Source organism: Achroia grisella, unplaced genomic scaffold (genome assembly GCF_030625045.1).
Source record: "Achroia grisella isolate CSIRO2021 unplaced genomic scaffold, CSIRO_AGI_Agris_v1 utg241, whole genome shotgun sequence".
In the NCBI taxonomy this organism is placed as follows: Eukaryota; Metazoa; Arthropoda; class Insecta; order Lepidoptera; family Pyralidae; genus Achroia; species Achroia grisella.
The window spans coordinates 1,135,691-1,162,319 of NW_026712734.1; the positions used below are offsets into that span (position 1 = coordinate 1,135,691).

Below are 26,629 nucleotides of genomic sequence, written 5' to 3' on the forward strand. Positions count from 1 at the left end.
ATATTGTATAAATTTGAATTTAGTCATGTTTGAAATAAGGATACAAACAATTTCATTATTACTTAATAACTACAATAAGAAATTTTGTTACATATTTACATACCTACAATGGAATGAAAGAGAATTATTTGAATACTTATCTAAATGAATTTCTAAATACATTTCGACTAAAACAAAAGTTCAGTGAAAATCACAAAAATCTCACAAATAACTCATAAAATAAATCTAAGACAAAGTATCTACTGCCAAAAATATATTAGTTGTTTAGTTTGATTATTTGTATATATGTATGTATATTGTTTACTTGTTACATGTTTTGAGCACATTGTATCATTTTCATTTGACACAGAATATTTTATTGAAATTTTAATAAAACTAATAAAGGTAAAAATATAACAAAGTAAATCATCAATTATTGTAATAAATGCATTACAAAAGGTTCTATCTTTTTGTGTTGGATTTATTACAATAATATTGACTATTATCATTATAACTATAGATATTACAATAATCATGGTATTACATATTCTTAATAATTCCATAACACATAATTTTTGAGCAAATCTTGAATTTTTATATATGACTACAACTTTACAATGTGCATAGTGCAAATGTCCATTTTCATATAAATGTACTCGAATAATTTTACAACAACAATACAATATCCAAAGCGCTATGTATTGTAAAATATTCTGCAGGTTTTTCTTCGAGAAAACAACATTATAAGAATATCCGGTAATAGAATAACGACAATTATAATGACTTATCATTATAAAAAAATGTACTTAAACAAAGATAAGATTTATACACTGAAATAACATTCTTACTTAAATTGATTAAAAACAACTATAATAAATTCACAATATGATAAAATTAAATGACCCCCTAAAATACCTTACAATCTACCTACGTATGGACGAAGAACCAATTAATAACAAAAGTCTTTTATTTTCATGTGAAATATCAATATCACATACTTATTTTTACAGTTTTCTTCAAGTCTTTTATCATTTGTTTTGAAAAAGACTAGATCATGAACATGCATTAGACGTCTACTCAATCTGGCACAATTCGACTAATTAAGAAAAGGCTAGGTTTTTACTTCAGTTTGAATGACAGTTACTTGATTAATTCGAAGTTACCTATACATAATATATATTTAACAATATTTTAGTTTTACACAATTTAACAATACTTATTTCAATTTGATAATATTTCATAACCAGCACTAATACATCGTAGTAAAAGCATAATATTTTTTGCACTAAATATGTCTACCTACTATTAATAAATATAATTTGAAGACTACACACAGTATCAATACAAAACATTGCAAAATTGCACTCATCGACATAAATTATTCACGGTTTAGTGCGCATTGCAACTTTACAACAACTCCTGCCACTTTAACTAACTTATTGCCAACAGCTACACTTTTAGGTGTTACTATTTCGAATATATTCTACATGACACATTACGTTGGAACTAATAATTTTGACAAGTACGCAACTGCTAGATTTGCTAAAATGGCAATGCTGATTGTTATCACTTTGTGGTCCGACGCTCTACTGCCAGAATTACACTCTGCTCCGCGAAATTCGAGGCAATAGTTCTGCAAAATAATAAAAAATAAATAGATAGATCTCTATTTTTTAACATTAGAAGTAAGTAAAAGAAAATTCCAAATACTAATCAATTTAAATTGTGTGTAATGTTGAAAAGTTACTGCACACATCTGTCCGTACGTAATCAAACCTTTTTGTTAAATTTTACAGTTACCCGTCGGACAAAGTTTACGAAACTTCGCACTTATACCTAATACATAATTTTGTACTTTATTTGAAGCAAGTTGAATTATGTTATGATATCAAATTATATGTTATAAAAAGTTCCTTGTAATTCTAACCAGAGTAAATATTGTTGCACAAAAACTATCATAAAGTAATAAGAAATAATATTCATTTTATGTAGATATCCCCGCAGAATTATTCTGTCATTTTGTGTAAATATAACTTACCTTTATAATGTTTGAAGCCATCCTCTTAAGAAACGCACTGGTGAACAGCGCCGCTTCATCACCACATGAACTCTGCACTGTCAGCTCAGAGCACTTCAGATATTCTTGAAAGGAACTGAAAAATAATAAAGAGATATAAAACCTACACGATTACAGTTTTTTATTATTTTACACCTATTATTGGTTTTTTCTTAGCTTTTAATGTACCTACATACATACTTCAACGTCATAGTCAAATTTATACAGTTTTATTATTACATTAGTTTATTTATTGTATTCTGGTCTATCAGGTTTATTAGGTATGTGTATCATCATCTTTTTTGGCCAATTACAGTCTAATGTTTAACTGAAGTGTTTTTTATGATATACTTACACAAATAGAAGTTTACTAACATTCAGATAAAAATAAATATTATATCTAAATATGTACCATTTAAAATACATTTTCTCAAAATAACTTTTTTTTAAAATGTGCAAAATCAAGGAATGAATAGGTATGTGTTTTAAACTATGTGTAAATTTAGTTCACACAATTTTATTCAGGTTGGCGTCCCGTACTTTATCCGCAGAAAATAAAACTGTTTTTGTTCTTCTTTCCATTGTCAGTGCATGAGCAGCGATGTATGAATCCTGTGATAGTGCAGGTGTATTTTTAACAGAAACACTGGGCACATAACCTTGATATTTAATTTTTATCTTTTTGAAAATGGAAGCAAACCATTTTGTCTACAATAAGAAATGTTACACGATATATCTTTATATTTTTGTTTACCTATATACCTACTTATAAAGGTATTCGATTTTATGATCGGCTATGTGAATCATATACCTACAAAGAAATATAAATTATATATCTGACGCTTTCAATAATTCTTCCTGTTTACTTTTTAATATATATTAACCTAATCATGAGAAATGTTATAAAGTAATTAAGTTATTACGTATCTACAAAGATTAAAATCAAATTCATGAAAAAAATGGAAAATTTAAAATTCAATTGTAAAGGCGTGGATAACGAAGTCATTAACACATCGAAAAAACCTTAAGTGCGTCACTTAATCCGATAGAATTCAGGCAGAATCTTAAATAGAGCTTAATGGTGTAAGAGGGTAGAAGAAATAGACGGCCAATTCGAATAAACCCCTAAAATTTATACACGAATGATAAAATTAATGAATGAACATTTATTGGGGTTATTATTTTATAATAAGTCCATTCATGTTATTATAAAATTATTTCGTGACATTAATTTCTTGTATACTTTAATCAGGTATTTTTGGATCTAGTCTCACCTGACCTATAATACTGAAACAATATAAATATAATTACCATTAGAAAACCGATTTTCTAATAGTATTTTAAAATTTTAATGAGACATCAAATATTGTACTATAATACAATGTTGTTACATTATTATAATAGATAGATAGACATTATATTCATATTTTGATTATACATTCATGTTCTTATAACACATCATACATATACATCATCACTATTAATTGAATTATGTCCCTTATTCTCTATATTTACTTGAAACAACAGTCTATTGTAATACGAATCTACTACACTCTATGACTCGAGTATCTTTATTAATATCGAATTATATTAATTAAATGGATAGGTAAATAAAACTTTTATTAGACCAATTTTCATCGAAAATGTCTTATATATATCACAATGACACCATGACACCATGTAACGCTGTCACCTGTACCATCATGTATCACCATGACCGACAACAAATGCTAAGACTTAAGAACAATGGACTTGCTAAATACTTCTATAGGGGAGGATGGGATTGTTATTATTGTGGATTAATATCCCAACGCTAGATTGCTAGCATTGGGATATTAAATATTACATTGGTACTAGGTAAGGTTGACCTCCACGCTTTCCCCCTGGAAGCCTTTAGCCACGATGGGCAAACTGACCTCAACTCATGTTCATCTTATCATCCTTCACTAGTACCCCGCCAGCGTATACCGTTAGCGCAGGCGGGTACACCATTACATAAAGATCCATTACAAAAGATACTTGTATTACAAATTTCACAAAATTACTAACTCTAAATTAGTAGTATCTAATTAATTGTTTCTCATTAAATTATAATTGGAATTTTTAGGTCAAATTTATTATATATTTAGAAAAAAAAAATAAGACCAATAATAAGAACAACATCCCAAGTAACATTTTAATAGTGTTAGATTCAATACAAGTCATAAACACAAATTGTTGTGTAGTAAAATATAGAAGACTTATTTTCATTTCAAACTATTTAGTTGCTATACAATATATGTCAAGATTTACTATTACCTGATTTATTTATCTTTCGATATTAATAAAAACTTAATAACTAAAACAAGTTAATATTGAAAATATGAAAAGACGCCGTAAAACAGTCGGTAACAGGTTGCATTAATGTCTTGTTTGAAGTGTTTTCACCTGAATAAGTTGATCGTAAAAAATGTTTCAAGCCGCATATGAATCAAGTTTTACCTATAATTTTTAATATAATATTTTAACAAGTATATTGTCTCATACATAAACTATATTGATGATATTAAAATAGCACATATACTAATACAGTAGCATAATAAACCTTTTTCTATTTTGAGGCCAAATATATATATTATTGTACAGCAAAGTTCAAAGGAGAATTGAACAAAAAAATTTCACAAATAATTCTATTTCATCACTTTGACCCGCGTTTCTATTTCGATCTCTAGTTACAGTGTCCACGAATTGGTATTCGGAAATTCAAATTAACATTTCTTATGTCACTAGGCAATTTTGAAGTTTCGGTACTCAAGTTGACCTCTAGAACTAGGAATTCACTAGGTCGTAACTCAAACCCTCAGAATTATAATGACTTTTTAGTTTGAATGATATTTTTAAATACTTTGAAATAATAATTGAAAATCTATTGTAATTTCAAATTAATTAAATTATCATTGTAAAATCTTATTCGAAAAAGGTTTGTCATACAGGTAAAATAAAATTTTCAAAATAGCAAAATAGAAAGTAATAAATAATCTTATTTCACTAATATTCCATTAATTACGACACAGGCTCTAAAATCTTCCCCGTCTGCTGCTGAAACTAGACATACATCATCAGTAGAAATAATGAAAATATTCAAACAGCTTAATTAAAAAAACAGAGGAAATTTCAACAACCGCTTTTTAAATCTTTTTTATTTATTACGCTATATGCTCACTAATTTCAAATATTGATTTTTTATGAAAAGATAGTGTGTCATTTATATTTCCATGTTGATGTTATGACGAATGTATTTAAGTGTTATTCCTTTGTTAAACAGAATCTTAAATTACATAACTATCTACTGATTACTAGACTAGGTTCATAAAAACTTATTATCTCTGTCATTAAGATAGGTGTATCATACACATATCTAGAACCAATTTTTTATAAGTATCATAGATAATTAGTACGACACAGACAAATTCGATTCGTTGAATATTTTATTAACAAGCGACCTATTCAATAATTAAAGCTCACTCGACTTATTGAGTATCTCTCTAGTAGGTACTCTTAAAATTACTGTTGTAACAGTTTAATTTTCAGGACTTTATTATTTATTACAATAATAATGTAATATTTAATAACTGATATAGCTACTCATCTCTCTAACAGTTTAATTTTCAGGACTTTATTATTTATTACAATAATAATGTAATATTTAATAACTGATATAGCTACTCAAAGTGATCTTTAGGGAGGGATACAATATAACGTATGGTAAAGTATAATACTAGTTGCTTTCTTTTCCATGTTTTAATTCATAAATTATTGTCCTACATAACTACTGCAACTTAATACCACTAATAATGGAATCAGAAAAATATAAACAATAAAAAAATCTATAGTCTTTAAATAAATATAAAAATATAGAATAGTCAGTTAGTGTTCTTGTCGGCCTGCCACCAAACCTGTGACACCAATACTCGAAATGACTATTTGTTGAATGAAATTTCTCTAAAACCTCATTAAAGGTTCTCTCTGCTGGAAAAATACATATAAAAGAGCTGTAGTATCACAACAAAACTAAGTAGTCGTAATATCATCTTATATACAGTTGACATTGCATTGTACCTTGTACATGCTAACTATTTATAAGTAATGTGTAAAAATGTTTGAAAATCTCAATAATGTTACTGACATCGTACTACAGTATATACATGCATACAAAGCAGGTGACTGTGATCTGTACATATAAATACATTTATAGTACTCACCAACAAACTATCCTAAGATAATCTTCACGGTTCCCCAAAGCAAGAGCCTCCCTCCTATCAGTCTTATACTGCTCATTGACCTGATGATTGCTCAGTTCACTTAATCCGGTAAGGGTAACTTCATACTTATGACTACATTTTTCGTACTCCGGCCGAACGTTCTTGACACAGTTCGCGTGTTTCAGATACTCTTCTTGATATTTGCCGCGGGTACAAAGTTCCTGAACAACGTCTGTTATCCCCGCATATATTTTGCGGAAGACGATTTGCTCGTGTTTCTCCATACATACTTCCGTGTAGTTGTCTATGCATTTGATTCCAGCGCGAAGTTCACTGAAAAAGATAAGAAATATTAAATAAATAATACGTAAATACTAATACTATAGAAATACAGTAGAATTTGGCGAAGGTGATAGGGTACTTTGTATTGCTTCAAAAGGTAAAGAATGAACTAGTGGACATGTACATATTTGTATGAGGAATCAATAATCTTAAAATCAAGATAATAATAACACTGAGGTCATAATGTTCTCTAAATAAATGAAAACTTGTAAATACCTTTCAATTACGAATTACGAGTAAAATCGCAAGCTCAAAATATCTTAGGTCATTAAACTAAAAACAGCAAAGAACTCTTGCTTACGTACACAATTTGATTGATATTATTTTGATAATAATCAGTTGAATAGGTACCCAATCATTCACCAGGGTATCGAATGAGCAGTTAAATTCAATACCGAGTCGAATAAAATCTAACACAGGACACTTTCGTGACTGGAGCCAATAGATCGACATTTTATAAACTTAATACATATAAAAAATTATCTATACGTAGAACCACCAGGCCGATAATACAGAAATTCATTCTCATTAATACAAATGTTTGCACTGTATAAGGAATCGAACCAGCGAATTCGGAAATAAGGAGGCGTGCTAAAAAACATTCTATACGTTTTAGTCGGAAAAATAAATTACTTAATTCAGCTGAATTTATTTTGGACTGGCAAAAAATATATTATGCAACTTTATCAAAACTATGCAGGCTAGTGTTGAACCTCATGTCCAACATACATATGTAGTAATAACTAAAGACAGTGTTATTTTTGGAACCACTCATTGAAACTGTAAATTGTGCAGTAAAATTACGGTCCACTATACTATTTATAATCCTCGGAACTGGTAAGCATGAGGTTCTCTATTTTTTGTAAAAAAGAAATAATTACACATTATGTTCACATAATGACACTATTAAATTTTAAATCTTTCATTTTTTGCTGTTGTCAAGTAAAATAAGAGTATTATAAATCAGTTATATTTCCTAGTACTTACCTATCCTCTAATGTAGGCATTTGGTGAATATTATATAATGCCTAGTTTACAGATATCAAACAAGAGTGGGTAGGTAAATTAATAAATAACATTCGTTAATAGGTCTACTTTCTCGAATATAAATGGAGAGGCCTTTCATCTGTTCTCCAAATATTTGTCTAGTGTCTATTTTCTAAGTGTTCTGTTTTAACCATTCTGATATCTTTCAGCGATATAACATTTATATAAGCTAAGCCAATAATAAAATTGTATCAAACAAAAAGACTTGTAAACGTAGAGAACACTTTAGTAAAAAAAATATATAAATAGTATTTCTCCTAAGAAATCATTTAGGTCCAATTTCCATGATAACTTATTCTTAGTGCTTCTTTCACTCTACAATTCATGTATTCAAGCAGTGTTAATTATCAATTATTCTGTGACTCTCAACAATCGTCAAACTTTTTACCTTTAATATGTATTTATTCCCTATGTGGCTCTTCGTGTGCATCTGAAATTTTCAGCTTCCCTAAAGAATATCAATAATAACTACACTTACTAAAATCGTGCTCTCAAATAGTTATGTATAGCAGCTAGAGAGCATATTTTTAATATCAAATAACGAAACAAATTGTAAAAAATCACAAATAATTATATTTTCTACTATCAATATTTACACTATTATTATTTGAAAAAGTATTATTATTATTTAAACGACTTCGAGTGAACTACCATCGTATACCGGTAAGTATTCGGTTACTAGTATTTTAGATGTACATTGAGTATATATTATGTTTAAAATTTAAGCCGGGATGAAATGGCAATGGGCTGTCAGTCCCTATAAGACTAAGTGTACACGAAAGTTACAATAATTAATTTCTAAATATACACGCATGGTCCGACGTTGCCTTCAATATGATTTGCACTAATTTCAGTAGAAACACTCAATGAAACGTATTCACAAACAAATTTATATAGTAATTGGCAACAATAACATTTGACTAATATATACCTATATATATATTAATGACCAACATACAAATAAAATAACAAACTGTCTTAGCCTCCATGGCGATAAAAACAATACGTAAACCCTACTTGATACTGGTGACGTGCCTGCAAACTCTCATATGTGTTGGTTATTTAGACATTTTTCAGTTTTATAGGAACGGAGCTGAAGTGGAAGAAGCAGCTGAATCCTGAAACCTATCAGTTAGAGTCGGTAGTGTCGAGTTATTCTCATTTCAAGTTTAAGTTGTGACAGTATATGGATATCCAATAAAAAATGCAGATATCACATATTAGTGAAGACTGTGACTTGAACCAAAGCCCTAATAAATTAATCTATACCATTAATGAATTAATCTACATATATTTTAACTTCCAGGTCGAGGCAAAACTTCGCCTTAATTCAACCATTTATTGAGTAGCATTTTTCTATTTAAATAAATAACGTAGACAGGATATCATCTAGTAAATTCCTCGACAGATACTATTAAGTGGTTCATTGACTATTCAGTACTATATTATCTCTGTCAAGCGCAGCGCGAAGTTCGCAGTCCAACAACTAGTTTCAAATTGCTATTTACCGCAAACAAGAGTACCAAATTGAGATGAGCTAACTGCGTCAGAAGTTCGTTTCTGGCAAGTCTTAGAAGTTATCGAGTTTTCGCAGTTTTACAGAAAAATAAACATAAAAATGTATAAAAGAAATAAGTAATTGGCAAGTTAACTGATTATATATTTTATAGGTATTCTCATTAAATATGGTTATAAAAACAAATCATTTTAATATTCATATATCTTACAGTTTTCTGCATAAACACACTCTTTTTGGGGGTTTCTCGCCTTGATACTTGGCATACAGTTAATGTATATATATATCTTAAATAAAAATACTCGTATAGGATAATCGTCTAATTCGTGTTACTTTAATTAATATTAAAGGCAAATATCCAATTAATAAAAGCTTTAGAAGAACAAATCACGTTCTCTTATTCAAATACTCTTAAAGTAATCTAGTAGTTTATGCGCAATTGGGTGACAAACACTGAAACAACTATTTATTTATCGTGTGGATGAATAAGTAGTAACGTAGGTACATTACAAAATTACACATTTGGAATTTTTTATCAGTATTTGGTCTTCGTTCGTTGAAGATCGAGTGAGATGAAAAGTGCAGTAAAAGTGCAGTCTCTTTATATTTATTGAAACAAAGTTACTTTTGCTATTCTAATATTATATACGGTTATATTTTCATTTGTAACTATTGAGTATGATGTAATGATATTTGTAAACATAGATTCAAAGGTATAAGCGTCCTTAGTTAATACACGTACGTACCGATTTATAGTTCATGACCATAATAGTAAAGAAATCTGATTGAGGGTACAATTAAGATTGTTATGATACCATAACACAAATGATAATAGGTGGGTCATTATCATATCAATTAGCTTGCCATCCGAGCAAGCAATTCCTTACATAACAATTTTAGCTCGTACGTACGTACCGGAGCAAACAAAATAAGACGCGCAGACAAAATATGATAAGGCAGTGATAGGTATATTATAGTAGTAATGATTCAATATATCACATAAAAATAATATGGCGGAAAAATACTACTACATAGTACGTACTATCATTTTTTTTAAAGATCAATGTGGAATGATGTCTCCTTATATTTTTAACTGACTGGTCTATACTTATGTGGAACCTGCTAGGTCTAGGCTAGGGTGAGGATGAAGCGAGAATATACCACAATGATGTGCATAGTGAACCGCGTAGAAGTCAACCTGATATTATTAACATTGCTATTAATTACTAGATACATTATTAAAAATCCCTTCTCACTGAAGTACTCAGTGCTATATATAGGTACGATGAAATGATAAAGTATACAGAAGTTCTGAAAACAGACCTTTTATAAAACTGATTAGATTACGATGAAGTAGTCTATCATAATATTTAAACATTTTGTATTACCAACCAATAATCGATATTATTTCTAACTTTCTCACCATTAATATTTTTTTTTATTTAACAGAAATGGCACTCGAGCTTTCGGCCCACTAGATGTGATTTCATCATGTGACATCAGTAGTACTCCTCCCATGGATCCTCCTCCTTGGATGTATCATGCGTCTGGACCGTGTAATTTAACTGCCAAATGTCGCGCATTAACCGAATGATGGCCTAAGAAGTAAAGTGCTGGGCAGCTGAAATAGATGAGACAATGGTCCACGCAGATAATTACATACAGGGACTACTTCGGCACCTTTGGTTGCTATCTTAAGTATTATTTAAATAAACTTAAATTTTCATAATGATTTTTTACATTTACCGTAATAACAAATTGGTATTTGTTACATAAGATGGACCGGATTGTTACTCCATTCACATACATAAAATTGAGATGCTAAAAATAAGACATTTTTATAATTGGTGTCTTACTATTTGATGACGACATCTTCATCACCATAAATAGACAAGTCAATCATTGTTACAGATTGAGCCATTTTATTGCATATCTACCTAATGTAGAACCAACTGGTAGATAAAATTACACTCGGTTTTCTTATAACATACGCTATATTCCGGGTTTTAGCCTAGTAATCCAAAAACTTATATTTCTCAATTATACTGTATTTTTGGTAACTAACAAAACTTCGTCAATTGTAAACTAATTAACAATTATTTTTATACGAAAGGATTTACTGCCTGTTGGCCTTACCAATGATTAAAAAAAAGTTTTATAGAGTATATTGTTAAATAATGTGAATATTAACTGAGAACAAGTGACCTCATTTATAAAAGACAAAGTATCGACTACTTCATTACATCATCATCAAAATAAACCAAATAAGCTATAATATGATTAACAAAAGTATGATAAGAGGACAATCATACTTACACACAGCTCTTATCCAATTCTTCTTGGGTCAGTGCGAATGATATCTCTGGCGAGCTGAGTACGGGCAAAGACACAGAACATCTCTTTAACAAATCCTCTTCCTGGCTGCAGTGAGCTTTTATTGCATCTGTGGACAAATGTATAAACATAAATACACAAATTTAATTATTCCCTTTTAATTACTTCCGGTGTTTCATCTTTACGTCTAGTAATTATTGTGACAAATCCCATTCATTACCCAAATGTTGTCGGATTATATTATTATTAGTTCTTATGTTATATTAATTCTTATTATATATTATACCTTTAATCTTCAGCGTCAGTCTAGCTCATTATGACTATAATACATGCTAACGTTATACATGCGAAAGTTTATCTTTCTATCTGTTTGTTAACTTTTTACTACTAAAGGAATCAATAAATCATATAGGATAACTTTGAATTCAAAATAGAAGACAAAGTCTCGAGTTACAGCAAGTATAACATTAATATAACAGCAATATAACATTATTTAATATTTATAAGTGAACTGGTAAGATGAACAGCAGATTTGCGTATAAATCAAATAAAGCTAGCAATAATAAAATATATCTACTATTAAACAGCGTTGAACGTGTCTCCCGCGCATAAAACTGCGTCATTTACGTTAAAAGTAATCAGTCAGTTATGATAAATTATTTGTTTAATTAGTTAGGTTGGTATATATAATTTTAGATAAAGGAATGAATTTTTTCAGCTGCTAATAAAACTTCCATATTTACATTAATTTACCCCAATTATCATTATTGCGGATGAGTACTTTTACTTTTTTTACGTTTGTCCACCCTGTAAAATATCGTTGATGCTGAATTCCGAAACGGTAAAATTTAAAATTTCAAGCAGTGATCCAGATTTTATGTTTATCTTACATATATAGTCCTGTAAAATTTAAGTTTCTAACTCAATTTTAAAGATAGTGAACGGATAAGTTTCTTATAATAGAAACATTCATACTCGTAGTCTAGTCGAAGATTGCCTGATATTTTTTCCTAATTAATTAAGCATTATTAAAAGCTTCATCACCAGTCGGTTTACATAGTAATTGACAAGGTTGCAATAGCATATGAATGTATTATGTAATTAATAAATATATTTAATTACGAAAATATCTCAAATTCGGATTCTTCGAGATTGTATGAAACACTTCAATATCTTTTAAATATCTTATGTATCTTTTATGTATGTATGCTATAACTTGTGGAATTGATCCATAGGTCATACCATACTGCTGTGTCTTTAACGTTTTCTCCTAGTCAACCATAGGGCAGAAATTTATGTTGGCAGTACATTAAAATAAATTAAAAATGCTATGAATGAGATTAAATATATACATAAATATTATACATATCCATAAGCACATATGTATTATATTTATAAATATAACTACATACTCATACTTGTAATGCATATACATTCAAATAAATTATACAAATCAACAGTTAATGTTCAGATTCTGTTTCTAGGTATCTTCAAATAATCGTTATTTATTGAGGGCTACCTTGTAATTAATTATCTACTCGTTTGTACTAACTTTTTAATTAGAGGGGCCGATTATGTAATTTAAAGGTGCCGATGGTACCATTATCTGTTTGTCCGCCTTTATTATGCGCCTAGAAATATCAAGATCAAATCTATTCTATCTTTTCTAACAATACAGAACAAAGTCGCTGTTTCCGTCTGTTTCTCGCCTTACTTTTTGAAAGAACAAGATGAATTTTGATGTAGTTTATAATAATTTTAAAATTTATTTCTGTAGATTACAGATCCGACTTCCATAATATATGTCCATATACCATACGCCTATATGAAACCAGTGTGGGTGTTGTTTAATAGTAATATGTCGTATAATGTAATGATAATCATGTATAAATATCATACAATATAAATAAGACATTCAATTCTCCCATACAGGTTTAAAATGAATTTGTTTTACTATTACATTATACCTATGGTTCACATAGGTATAATGTAATAGCAAAAACCTATTTGGATTATTGGTTCCACGGGTAATTAGAAAATGAGAATACACCCATTTTTTCGAAGGTATAACTTTTGCTACTTACAAAATACATATCGTGGTATATGGGATATCCCCAGATACCCTACTAATACTTTACAAACTCCAAAATAATATCAGTTCGAATATAATCTTAATACTTTTAATAGTTATATCATATCTATGTAATACTCGTACGATTTGAGATATTTTTATAAATACGCATAGGTACGCGTCAATGCGGCAGATCGTGAGTATGTTGAAATGACGAGATCAGCTGTTTGCACATACATGTACATGTATAGTATGTATGTAATTTTAACTTGCAGAGCTGTGTACACACGTCTGGACAAAAAATATTATAAATAATCGTTTTATAAGAAATGTTGGAATCATTAATAAGTCAATAGTCAATTCCTTTATTATTTATGTATATCATATCTAGTGGTACCCGCGATTTCGTACTCTCCAAATACAACACTAATTAAAGCTTCAAAATAATGTACTCTTTTTTAATGAATAAGTTAATTCATGAAATTGTAGATGCACGTATTGAAAATTTGAAAACAATAATTATTTTACTCTTTTTAGGAAAAGAGCAAAATAATGAACAAGTATGGCTAAAAAAAGTTGGTAAAAATAGGTTTTTACCAACTTTCTTTAGCCATACTTAACACATATTGTACGTAATTCCATTGTAATTCTTGCAGCGATACAGAAACAATATTATTATATGTAAAGATTAATATAATAAAGAAGAATGTATTAGCAAGAGAGACAGGAGATATAAATGTCTTACTCCATGTAGAAACTGCGTACCTAGAATGTTCAATCCCATCACAAACCATTATATATTTTATGTTATTGTAATAAAGTACAAATACACCTTCACGGTACTGCAGAAATAAAATTATACAGAACGCAGAACTAGAATTTATTTAGATTGATGTTAAAATCTGATAAAAACCACCCATGCCTACAAAATATATATTATTCCTTATAAAATAGACTGTATTATGAGGACGGATATACGGTTTTATTTTAAAAAATAATTTGGAAGAGTTAAAGTCAGGGTAAGGTAAGTAAGGGATGATTTTTGTGCAGTTAGAGTCGCGGATAAGAGCTAGTTAGAAAATGTAATTATTATTGTACACTTGAAATTATTCATGGACAGAGTAAAATAGATTTGTTTAAGTGTCATGAAAATATTTTTATTTCAGTCTGAAACGAATTTGTTTTCATATAATTCCGCATTAATAAATAAAATGGCAACATAAATGTATATATTTAATTTAAATAATCTGTTTCACGATATCTTGGCAATGGCCTCGGCTGACGTTTCAGTTGTGACTGTGTGACGGTGCGTGTGTCCTGCTGTCAAACAGGTAGTTATTTTTAACAGTGCTGTTCTAAGAACGTGCATTCCGACATTGTGGTGGGGAGGCGAGCCCACCATGCTGTTTACTGTCATTGGCTGCTAGAAATCGTACGATGTTTTTGCATGTATGTGTGTCATACGAATACGTTACACGCTCTCGTACAAACAAAACATAATCGAGTATCAATTTATGCAGCATCGTCGGGAGAACGTCAATTGACTGATTAGATTGGTCCAATGGATGCCATAGCAAGACAATATCGCCTTGACACAATGACGTTACCAGTTCTGATTAGTCATTAACCTTCCATTACGTCAGTTGTTAGTCAGTGAGTGAGCAAAATAAGAATGTTATTGTTTATATACCTCGATCAGCAAAAAGTGGGAAAAGATAATTATTTGGAATGGGGACGATAGACCCATTAGTTCGCATCAATTTCAATCATTTTTATCATCTTTAAAATTGTGTGTTTTAATATTAAAATTAAAACATTAAGTCATAAAGTATTTGCTATAATTGGCACTTTTGAAAACGAACAAATGAAAATTTCTATAGTTTATTTATTTACCGAATTGTATAAATTACAAGCCTACAAAACACTAAAACTACCTGAAAGCAGGGCGTAGGCTTGCGTTAGCCGTCATCCGGATCAAGCAAGAACATGCAAAACATAGGTGTACGACGCAGAATACCTCTAGGCACAAGGAAAACTAGATCTAATATGAGACATGAAACGGCTGGTGGTTTATACAGTGTAGTGAGAGTGTAGCAAAATTCAATATGTAGTTCATATCCTCCTATTATTCGAAAAAACCCGTGTTGATAGGGCTAACCACACTATTTTCAAACGTTACAGCCGTTTTAGTACTAGTTTTAGTTCAGCTTTAGCTGATGTAAAAAATCGGTAACCTTAAATACAGTACAGGCCATATAAAAGTTATACTTTGAGAAAGGCTTTTAGCCAATATTTTTCCCTATTTTTAGCTTAAAGAACATATCATAAGATAAAACGTCAACTGTAAATGGATTGCTTAAAATGTAACTGAATTGATAAATAATCTTTCTTTTCTGTCTGATTTATTTGTAATTTTTATGACTTTATTTTTATTGTATTCTTATTTATATACTTTATTACATACAGAAAAATATTAAATAATATAAAAATTTCAACTCTCCAAATTAAGTGAAACTTCGCTTTTAATTTACCGGTTTGTAACACAATATTAGTCTCATAACAACTAGTGAAAATGGAACAAAGATACCTTGTAAGAGGAGCTTTAGGGTTACAAGAGAAGGGTCCAGTGTGACATACGTATATTATAATACCTCTAATGAGGTATCAGATGGAGATAGTAGGTACTGAAGTCACATCTAATTCTGTCAAAAGCAAGTTCAATCAATAAAGTTTATCAAGTTAGTACGAGACTGATATGAAATTTCTATACATCTGTAATAATAATCATTAAGTGTAAAATACGAAAATAAAAGTTGCTAAGAATGATTTCGTATCGAATTTATATGTAGATGTATACTAAAACAACACAGTTTAAAATACACCAATTGAACAAACATCTATTATAATTTTTCTTCGTTCAATGGCAAAGTAATGAAGGAATGTTTATATCGTAAGACTATTAGTAATATATTATGTAAATGACACCACAACTAGGTAGGTATTTTAGGTAAAGGGGAACCCTGGTCAATCTACTTTTGGTATACGGTCTAATATTTGACAATGAAAAAAACATTTTTAAAAGTTAGATATATCGTATTAGCAAAAATATTTGAGGTAAATTTTGTTAAAAATAGAAGATACTTTGTTAATTATTCATGGTTATTGTCATGATAATAAACATTGAATAGCCCTGGACATTCTAAGTCTAGATTGGAAAAATACGCGCAACGAACCAGTAACGCAAGGTCAGTGGACGTTAATGAATACGAAACAATCACTACCTGATATAATCAAAAGATCAACGTAGATAAATGGCTAATTCCATAAACAGGTAATAATAATAATAAAACATAAAATAATTAATAATAATAATAGTAATCAGAGGTGTCAAAATAAGTTAAATATAGATTTTTTATGTTATTAAAACAACGCTGACGACCCTTATATGAACAACACCAAGGACAACACGTTATCTTATGAGCCCCGTGGTATACCTCATTCGTTGCCATTTCAGAGGACGAAGATATTCCCCATACCCTGCACTTTCACAGCCATTTTGTCACCTTTCAATGGAAATGCAGCTTAAAAAGCGAGCAACTGGACTGTTGAAATATGAGGGAGAAGGTACTAACATAAACGACACATTTGTACAAAGTATAATTCGGTAAAATATAATTAAGAACTTGCTTCTGCTTAGTGCTTATTGTTCAATTAGTTTAAAAAGTGTTAATATTTTAAAGAAATAGACTAAAAGTATTTTAATGTTTTATGTAATTATGATACCTATGTATATTTCCCCTTAGAAATAACTTTTACTAACGAATGTAATATTTTATTAACTGTATTTAATATAATCCTTGATTTGAATAGAACCCTAATAATTAATTGAATCAGTTTAATTTACACAGTATGTACAATCAAATTATCTAATTAAAAATTTTAAGAAAAGCTATATCACTGATGACCTTTAACTATAAACTATCCAATGTTTTAATATTGCATTAGCGATAAATTATTTTAGTATAAGGATGTTATAAAAATTCGACTGGATAAATAAAGATAAACATTTCATAATATTACATGTCGGTCAAATGTCAACAAAATATTCAGTACATACTATAGTATATGTATACTAAAATCAGCTGGAAAGTGCATGCAATATGAATACGAGTAAAATCAACCGACCTCAAAAGTGTTAATTTATATTTTACTTGTCACTGAATTCATACCAGTTACTTTTTAAATATTCCCGATATTTGACAAAAACGAACGTAGAAATCAAATCTGACTTCATTCTCATGTTGTCATCTTCCTTCTTCTTGCTTCTCGTACCTATACATAAGCACAATTGATAACGATCTCGGCATCATCATTAAAAACACACGTTTTTTCAGAGACTTAATGTTCACACTATTATTCAGGTATATAGGTGACGGTTACTGCTTACCATTAGGCGTGCCATTGCCATTGCCATTACAAAATATTTTTTATTTATTTTTTAAGTACAAAATTACTTTTATATTCGAACCAGCAAGACAAAGCTGAAAGCTAAAATTATTTAATTTGGCGTCTTCCATACTATCCAACGAAATGAACTGGAATTTGGACTTAAAAATATAAACATGGACTTTGTGTGGCCTGGACTTTGTATTTGTTTGGCTATTTCGATATCTAGACCTTATGATAATAACCTATTCTGTGTCATTGTTGTAGATATAAAAAAAACGTAAATTTGTTTGGAACACTGTTATCAGAATGTCCACTATTATAAAAATAATAATAACGTTTGAATGTTGGCTAAATTAAAAACAGATTGATTCACTGGATCTTAAATTAGTGTTATTGAAAAACAATACATTTAATATATTTTGTTTGAGTTGACAAAATTCTATTAAATGGAAATCGTTTTATTAGCTAGCGAAATTTCAGTCTTAGATAGGATTTATGATACTAGATCTTTCTTCCGAGCGACAATGACGTAACCCTGAATGAATGAAAGCCTGAATAAACCCTGATGATGCCCGACCTCCGAGTTAGATTCTTGAGCTGAATAACTAACTCACTCTCTTCAGTAACAGGAATTATCAAACCTTGTATATAAAAAGTTACACAGGTATATGCAACGTCGACTACCATCGTTTAAATGCAACTTAAACAAAGATTAAAATTAATGCACAAAAAAAACAAGTATGTTCTGAGAAAAGTTAACTAGGTAGATTCTGATAGGTAATCGAGGGGAGACTACAACATACATAAAGTGGTGTAAATTTATTATTTGTATGTATGTGATACAATTGTTATGATACAAGTATGAGATACAAATGATTCAACAAACCGATTACCAACACCTACAATATTTGTACGAGACCTACACACAATTAAATAAATCCTATTGATTACATAAAAATCTTTAAAGCTTAGAAACGCTATGTGACATTTCTTTCTTTAATCGTTTTATGATTTTTTTGATGATTTACTCTTATTTTGACACTCACTTAAAAGTTATTTTTGTCCTATGTTGTTTGGTGTGATTATTATATCATGTGAATATATATACCTTCATTTTATATATTATATTTAATGTACCTTATAAGCTTATGCCATATTTTGTCCCATCAAATACCTACAAATGTTAAATTAAGGAGGAAATTTCCGCATTAAAGAGATACGAATGCGACCTAGTATAGATAATGAGATAAGATATAAATTAATTGTAGTAGTTCCCACCTAAGCTTATGTAATGTAAATTCAACTGAATTTGGCCAAAATATATCTTATCTTTGCATTTACTTATCATTTTTTCCGTTTGTTGTTATTTAGGCGTTTTTTTATGTCGTAGATGCATTGTTAAGAGAATGTTTGCAAGTTATACTCTTGATAATATTGATAAATTTTTCGCAAAATAATTATAGCTTTATATTACAACAATTAAAAATTTTATAATTATACAGATAACTCACATTATTCGAATTCCTTTAATAAAACTTATTTTATTTTCTGTCTAATAAACTAGTTGCCTACATACAATACAACAAAAAATAAAGTTTACTCCTGTTTTAAGAAATTTAATTACTGAACTAATAGTCCATTAGGTTCCTTCTGGTTTAAATTAAACTTCTAGCGGAAAGCTGATCTTAACTTGAGTCAATTTAAAGTTTAGTTCTGCTTAAAACACTTAACTTTCTTAGTTTAATACAAAGGTTGCGGCTCACATAAAACTCTTAGATATAACAAAAACAAAAGATTTATAGTCAATATCCTGAGAGCATAATGCGTTTTGTTGAAAGGCGTTATATAAAAAAAATTGCTGAAATGTCCCGCGTAACGACTCAATGAAAGCGCGTCCCCGAGGAATCAGGCGCGAATGCCGGCCTACATAAAGCTGAGAATGATCGCGAAGCAAATCGGCCATTTCACTGATGTCTCAACGCTCGCACAGGGTCATTTGTCATCGCACTCAGATGGGATAACTTTTTGTACGGACCGCTGACTTCATCCCAACTTTTGTAAGGAAATTGTTCCTTATTATCGCGTCCACTAATGCTTTTACAGCTAATCATATAATTTGTGCATTCTTAAATTAAAACAATGGGATTACTAATATTGCTTTACTAAACCTATGAATTGAATAATTTAGTGACCCTATTGCTAGTAATGCATCCTATAACGGAGGTTAAATATGAACACCTATATACTATTGTGGTTTATCCCTGATAGATTCACCACGAAAGGCTCTACAGGTGCTCCACCAGGATATTTAGTTCGCGTAGGCGTTGGTACCATTTCATATGCATGAATTAAAAAATGGGAGGCGTAAATTATCACCAATGCGAATAAGCAGCTCCGTTGCTAGCAATATACCTACATGTAAAATATACAGGTCCACTGTAACTAGTTCCCATTGTAGTTAGTATATAATAATAACTTAAAATGATGGTTCATCCCCATCCTTATACTTTGATTCTAAATTGATACCCGCTAACTTAACTACGTAATTAGCATGTCGAGACCATAATTCCGTTATCGTCCACAAAAAAGCTCTACTGCCACCATAGATTACAACTATTCATATATATGTCACATAAAATAGAGTTGAGATTACGCACAAAGATAAAATGCTATTGCCAGATAATTTACGCATGTTTTACATATTTACTTATTTATGGATTACACATTTTGTGTCGAAAACATTTAAGCTAGCCTCCTGTGGGTAATAAATTTGGATAAAACAATTTCGTTTGACTGAAATCGCACCCCAAACTATGCGGCTTACCTCATAAATCCCGATTAGCCCTCGGCTGAAAGAATGAATCAATAGATTATCTGCAATAATATTTATTGTAAGAATAGGTATTGGCAATGCCTACATATTGGATAATTTCTTTGTTATGTTGATTCGGCTGTATGGGGACCACTTGAATAGTAATTAGAAACACTGTTCATGTACGCATTAGTGAGTTTGATCTACAACTAGTCAGTCAGCTCGTTTGCTGACTAAGCAAATTGGTAATATAGTAAATGCTAGTAATGATTTATAACCCAACTATTCTCAATTCCGAGGCAGTTTAAACAAAAATATATGGAACTGTTGTGTATACAATTATGTAATATTATGTTATCTATGATACAATTAACACTGGCACAGTAAAGAAAAATTATATGAATATCTTGTATATTTTTACTTAAAATATCCAAGTACATATTTTCTTACTTCATTCCTTTATGAATATATTAGCTAATCCTTATTTAAACTATGCGCAATCTATATAATTTATATTGATAGTTCTATACTCATAGGTATTTTATGAGAATGATTCCTTTCGAATAACATACTCAACGCTACCGCTATGTAAATATTATTCCAAAAACTTTTCAAGGCCCAAATATTTGTGGCGACTTTCGATAAATTATTTCCGGTAACCTCGAGAACGAGCATTGTTTTTATCATTTAACAAATAAATAGATTACCGTGTATTTTACAGAGTAGAATAATTGAGGTAATTTCTAAACGAGGTCACAATATTGTCACATAAACCAAATTGTAATAGTTTCAAAAATAAACTATAAATTATTAAACAACACAATTTAAGATTTCATATTTCAAAATAATAAATCGGCCACGACCAAATTAGTACTAGAATATTCAATATACAACCTGTTTTACATATAGCCGCGCCTACACACAAAAAATAGAATGAAACTGAAAAAGTGCTTGAAACAAATTTTCATTGCGGAAGGCTCTTCACTTGACTAGAAAGTCCTTACTCTTAGTATATTATAATTTAAAGCAAATTTCTTAGTGAGACATGAATTTTTTGCTTCCGTCTCTTTGTCAGTAAGGGTCGCGAATTCTGTAACCGTAGCATTTTTCGTGACAAAGGCAAATCTTTTGAGGCCATCCCACCTTTATCGGAACATTGAGTGTAAAAGGAACCCCATGGTCCATCTATCAAATTGATAATAAAAATGGAAAAAAATGTATTTCGGTATATCTAGCAGATATTTAATAGGTATATAAAATATACATTTTCACCCATTATTTTAAAGACTGCTTAATTAGAGACTTGGTGGCGCCGCACAGTGTCCTTGAGTATTTATGCACTAAGCCTCTACAATATACATGTATTATATACTAAATAACAAAACTATATTTTTTACATGTTCGTTTCTCTACTTCTTCCTTGAATCCAATGAGAAACAACTCGACAGATTTAAAAAATTCTTACACCTATACAAAAGTACATTATCAACTCATTCAATTAATCACAGGAGGCGCCGCGTGATAAAGTCTGTCTATAATATTCAGTTTAAAACACTAATTCTTTTTGGCCTACCCATGATCCGAACCGGACCCAGAATCTCATTCATATGCAGATATTTATTACATAGGTCCAAAAAGATATAGATAAATTTTAATACATTCATTTAATTAACATAACAGTTTCTATTAAGTGTAAAATGATAATAAATCAGTACATATTATTTGCTAACTTTAAAAATCCTTCATAAATCATAGTCAACTCGTGCGTACCTACTCGTACTGTTCCGGTTTCATATTTCAATGTTTTATAATCGTATTAATTATTAATATTCAATCTAAAAACTCCGTGGGAAACGGGACTCAGATTTTTAATATATAACAACACCCTAATCCATAGACATGGCATAACGGGTACTACGAGCGTTACACATTGTATTTTGGATGTCCGTAGTACTGTTCATAGCCATAAGCAATGGACACCGCTTTCCATTAGATGGGCCGAGGGTTTGTTTTCAGTTATAATGGGTCTTCTAAATTTAATTTGTGTGATAAAATTATTTTATCAATTACCAAAGTTAAAAATGTTAGAAAGACAAACAGACCAGCGCTGTCACGAGCGCTGATACTGATGATTGAATTTTTCCACATATTTTTTTTATATTCGCTTGCCAACTCAATGGCATAAAAACGTAGCAGGATATTTACTTTCCAATAATTTTAGCAAGAATGAGATTCGCCCACACACGGTACACCTACTATTTTTAACTTTTGGCTGGCGACACCGTTTGTTTACTGGTTTATCTAAAGTTCACGTAGTAAATCTAGTAAATATTGTTCACGTGTTGCGAAAATGTTTTACGAGAAAGCATTTTCATGAATTGTCCTATATGACAAATACGACGATTTTTAAGTAAATATGTTTATAACAGTAATTACAATACAATTTAGTTATTGAAGATATAATTTATTCCCTTTGTTGGATAGATTGCGTTTAATGAATTTTCTTGGCTTTGTCGAGTGGTAATGCAGAACTAAAGGAATAATTTTCAATTCCATTTCGGTCTCTGAATTTAAACAACTTGATAAAGCTATAGCTGAATAAGTAATGCACAGTATTCCAAATGGACCATCATCGATATTCATCACAGATCTATTGAATCAAATAGGGTATAATTGCGGACTATCGAGCAAAACTGAATAGTAAGTAGAGTTCTGAAACTTTTTATGTATCGTTTCGTTTTTTTTAATAAGTACTTCATACTTGTTTATACTATTTTATTCATTTAATATAAGAACGATCTAGTGATGGAGTCTTGTGTCGGAGAATTCAATTCATCAAAAATTATTGATAGTGGCTAGATCGTGCAGTTACGAAATATGTTTTTTATGCCTGCAGCTATTCTAATAGTCTAATATATGTAATATAAATATAATGTATATGTATGGGTTTTTATACCTTTAATTTGACAGTTCTATATTGACTTAAGCTGCGATTTGATACAGTAGAAGTTTTCGTAGGGCAATTTATGTTTCACTAAGAGGGCTTTATTATTAACTATTGTTTTAGCAGGTAAATCAAAAGAAGTCAGAGTTTCCGGTTTCGTAATGATGATGGTCAACTTGTAAAGGGGACACAATTATATGCATTTGACAGCTTGTGTTTCGGTTAAATGGTGTCATAAGACATTAAATTACAGAACAAGAAGATAACATCTTAGTCCTCTGGAATGACAATGCTTGAGCCCATGTGACTGTGACAACCATTATTATACCAATAATGGTTGTCACAGTCACATGGGCGTCCGTAGTGCTATTCATGTATAGGTATAGCTGACGGTCACCGTACCATAAGGTAAGCCATCAACTTGTTCGTCATTCCAATAACATAAAAAATGTATATCACAGATATTCTAAAAATAATAAAAGCAATCACACATAATGCTACTTATGCTTCCTTATTTTATTGTGCTCTAACATAAATTATGTAGGTGGATACAAAAGGTTTTCCGAATATAATTTAATAACAACTTCAGGAACCATTTAAATCTTACTATTATATTATTTACATATATCTACATTATATTTATATACCTAGGTACTTTCTTATTTGCTTTGAGCGTCATAAACTTGTAATAAATTTCTATATTATATTATACTGTTATATTATATTTAATCCAATGTTCAGTTCGTCAGCATGACAGGCGGCGAGCGTGGGCGCTTGGACAAGAGCCCGGGATGCCACGCCTCGAATCAATTCGAAAACAACAAAAAATAGCTTTCAGCAATAGTTTTCACGATGAACTTGAGTACTGTCAACCAAAAGTAATATAATCATTTCAATTTTAGAGATACACAAATTTTAACAGACTTTAATCGGGCGCATTTTTATTTAGTACTAGCCGTGCCCGCGATTTCCCCCGCGTGAAATTTATAGCCTATATGTTATTCTGATGTATAAGCTATATTATTGGAAAGTTTCATCAAAATCCGTTGACTAGTTTTTGCGTGAAAGAGTAACAAACATCCATCCATACTCACAAAATTTCGCGTTTAAATATTATGATCAGAATATCATTGGTACCAACATTACCAAATCCACTATATTCATTATTATTTTTGCAACTGATAACCTTTTTAGGGGCGATAATGGATCGGCATAACAGCCAGTGCTAACGGTTTACGCTGGCGGGGCATCAGTGGAAGATGATGATAACATGAGGTCAGGTCAGATAGCCCATTGTGGCCAATTTAACAAAAAATTATCACGATGATTTCCAAACGGAACCGCGTGGAGGTCAACCTGTACATTGCATGGACGAGTCATTATTCAATTACTAACAATTTCCGTCCCTTCTCGGAAGACTAAGTTATACCTCTTATCCTGTAATTTCACTCTTTAATCTAAACACGGCTTCAAAGCAATCTCCCTGATAGTCGAACTATATAGGTGGGATCAAATAAACCTTGTAACGATAATTAAAATACAACAAACAAAATATTTAGCCTAAAAGATGCGCCGTTTTAAAGTGATGGACGTATAAAATGTTTCTTTTTAGATATCTATACCTATTAGTATAAAATTAAATTTCATACAAGAACAATTTTTGTACACGTGAATTAAAAATATTTCTAAACGTGTGTACAAATGATATACCTTAAATTGATGTTTAATTGCATTCAAATCAGTAATTGTAATTTTTAGTATATTTTGTATGGTTACTACGCATTAATTTTCTGTCATAAATACAATTTATACCTAAAGATATAAAAGATAAAAGGCATGCTTAAAGTTATTTTATTAAAATAAGTAACCTTAAATTAATTATAGGTAACTCAAAAATGTTTATATATTAAAAGATTTTAAGGTCTGTTAAAAATAATAATATACCTACATTTATAATGTCGTCAAATAGTAAAGTATCGGTAGCCATATAAATATTTGATTTGATATAGGTGTAAAAGAAGTAAATATAGCATTACCTACCCACATGATTACAATTTCGTATTTTTATAATTTATTAAGATTTTCAATAACAAATTGTTTAGATAGTAAATGTGTGTATTTAAGTATAAAATCTATAAATCTATGCTTTAAAAATATATATATTTTGTTTATTCTATGAATATTAAATATTTTTTATTTATACTTATGCACATTTTTTATTGAAAATTACTCATAAATAAACATAAAATACACCAGGTAATTATATTTTTCGTAAATATTTACTAATTAATCAAAATAGAATACATATGAAACAGCTTACCGGCTACATTCATTAAGAATAATACGATGAAAATATAAACTGTGAACATTTTTGAAACCCACATAATCACACGAATATTCCCGATTTACTTTCAATTATCACTTTAAAAATATAACTAATACGCCACAATTATTTACACTTGATAAACAACGTGAAACAACATTGCATTATTTTATATCAAATAGATATAAAGTATTCCTTAATTTATTTATCGTCTGTAAATACGTAAAGAAGTTTATTAGAAACGAAACAACAGCTTCCATATATGACACAAACTCAACTGATGATAAATTTGGAATGAATGAACGTGAACTGAGTGTTTACTACGAAAGAGTGAACAAACTCATCTGTAGACCGAATGAAAAATTGCTAAAATACAGATTGGATAATATAATTCTCTGTTTCACTGATATTTATAAGTACTACGTATGCGTCCTACCACAAAAATATGGTACTAATACCAATCTTATCTTCCTAATATATTAATTCATTGAGTAAATTTTATTTCAAGTTGTTTT

The 26,629-nt window shown here is 29.9% G+C and overlaps 1 protein-coding gene across 1 annotated transcript; it reads right to left on the minus strand.

Moving 5' to 3' along the window:
• Positions 1 to 1,461: 1,461 nt before the first annotated feature.
• LOC131842538 (uncharacterized) lies at positions 1,462 to 26,386 on the minus strand. Its single transcript, XM_059191109.1, has 5 exons — positions 26,112 to 26,386; positions 11,498 to 11,624; positions 6,277 to 6,609; positions 2,018 to 2,132; positions 1,462 to 1,612 (listed from the first exon to the last, which is right to left on the minus strand). Exons 1-5 carry the CDS (start codon positions 26,173 to 26,175, stop codon positions 1,475 to 1,477), a joined length of 777 nt encoding a protein of 258 aa, XP_059047092.1. The 5' UTR covers positions 26,176 to 26,386; the 3' UTR covers positions 1,462 to 1,474.
• Positions 26,387 to 26,629: the final 243 nt, after the last annotated feature.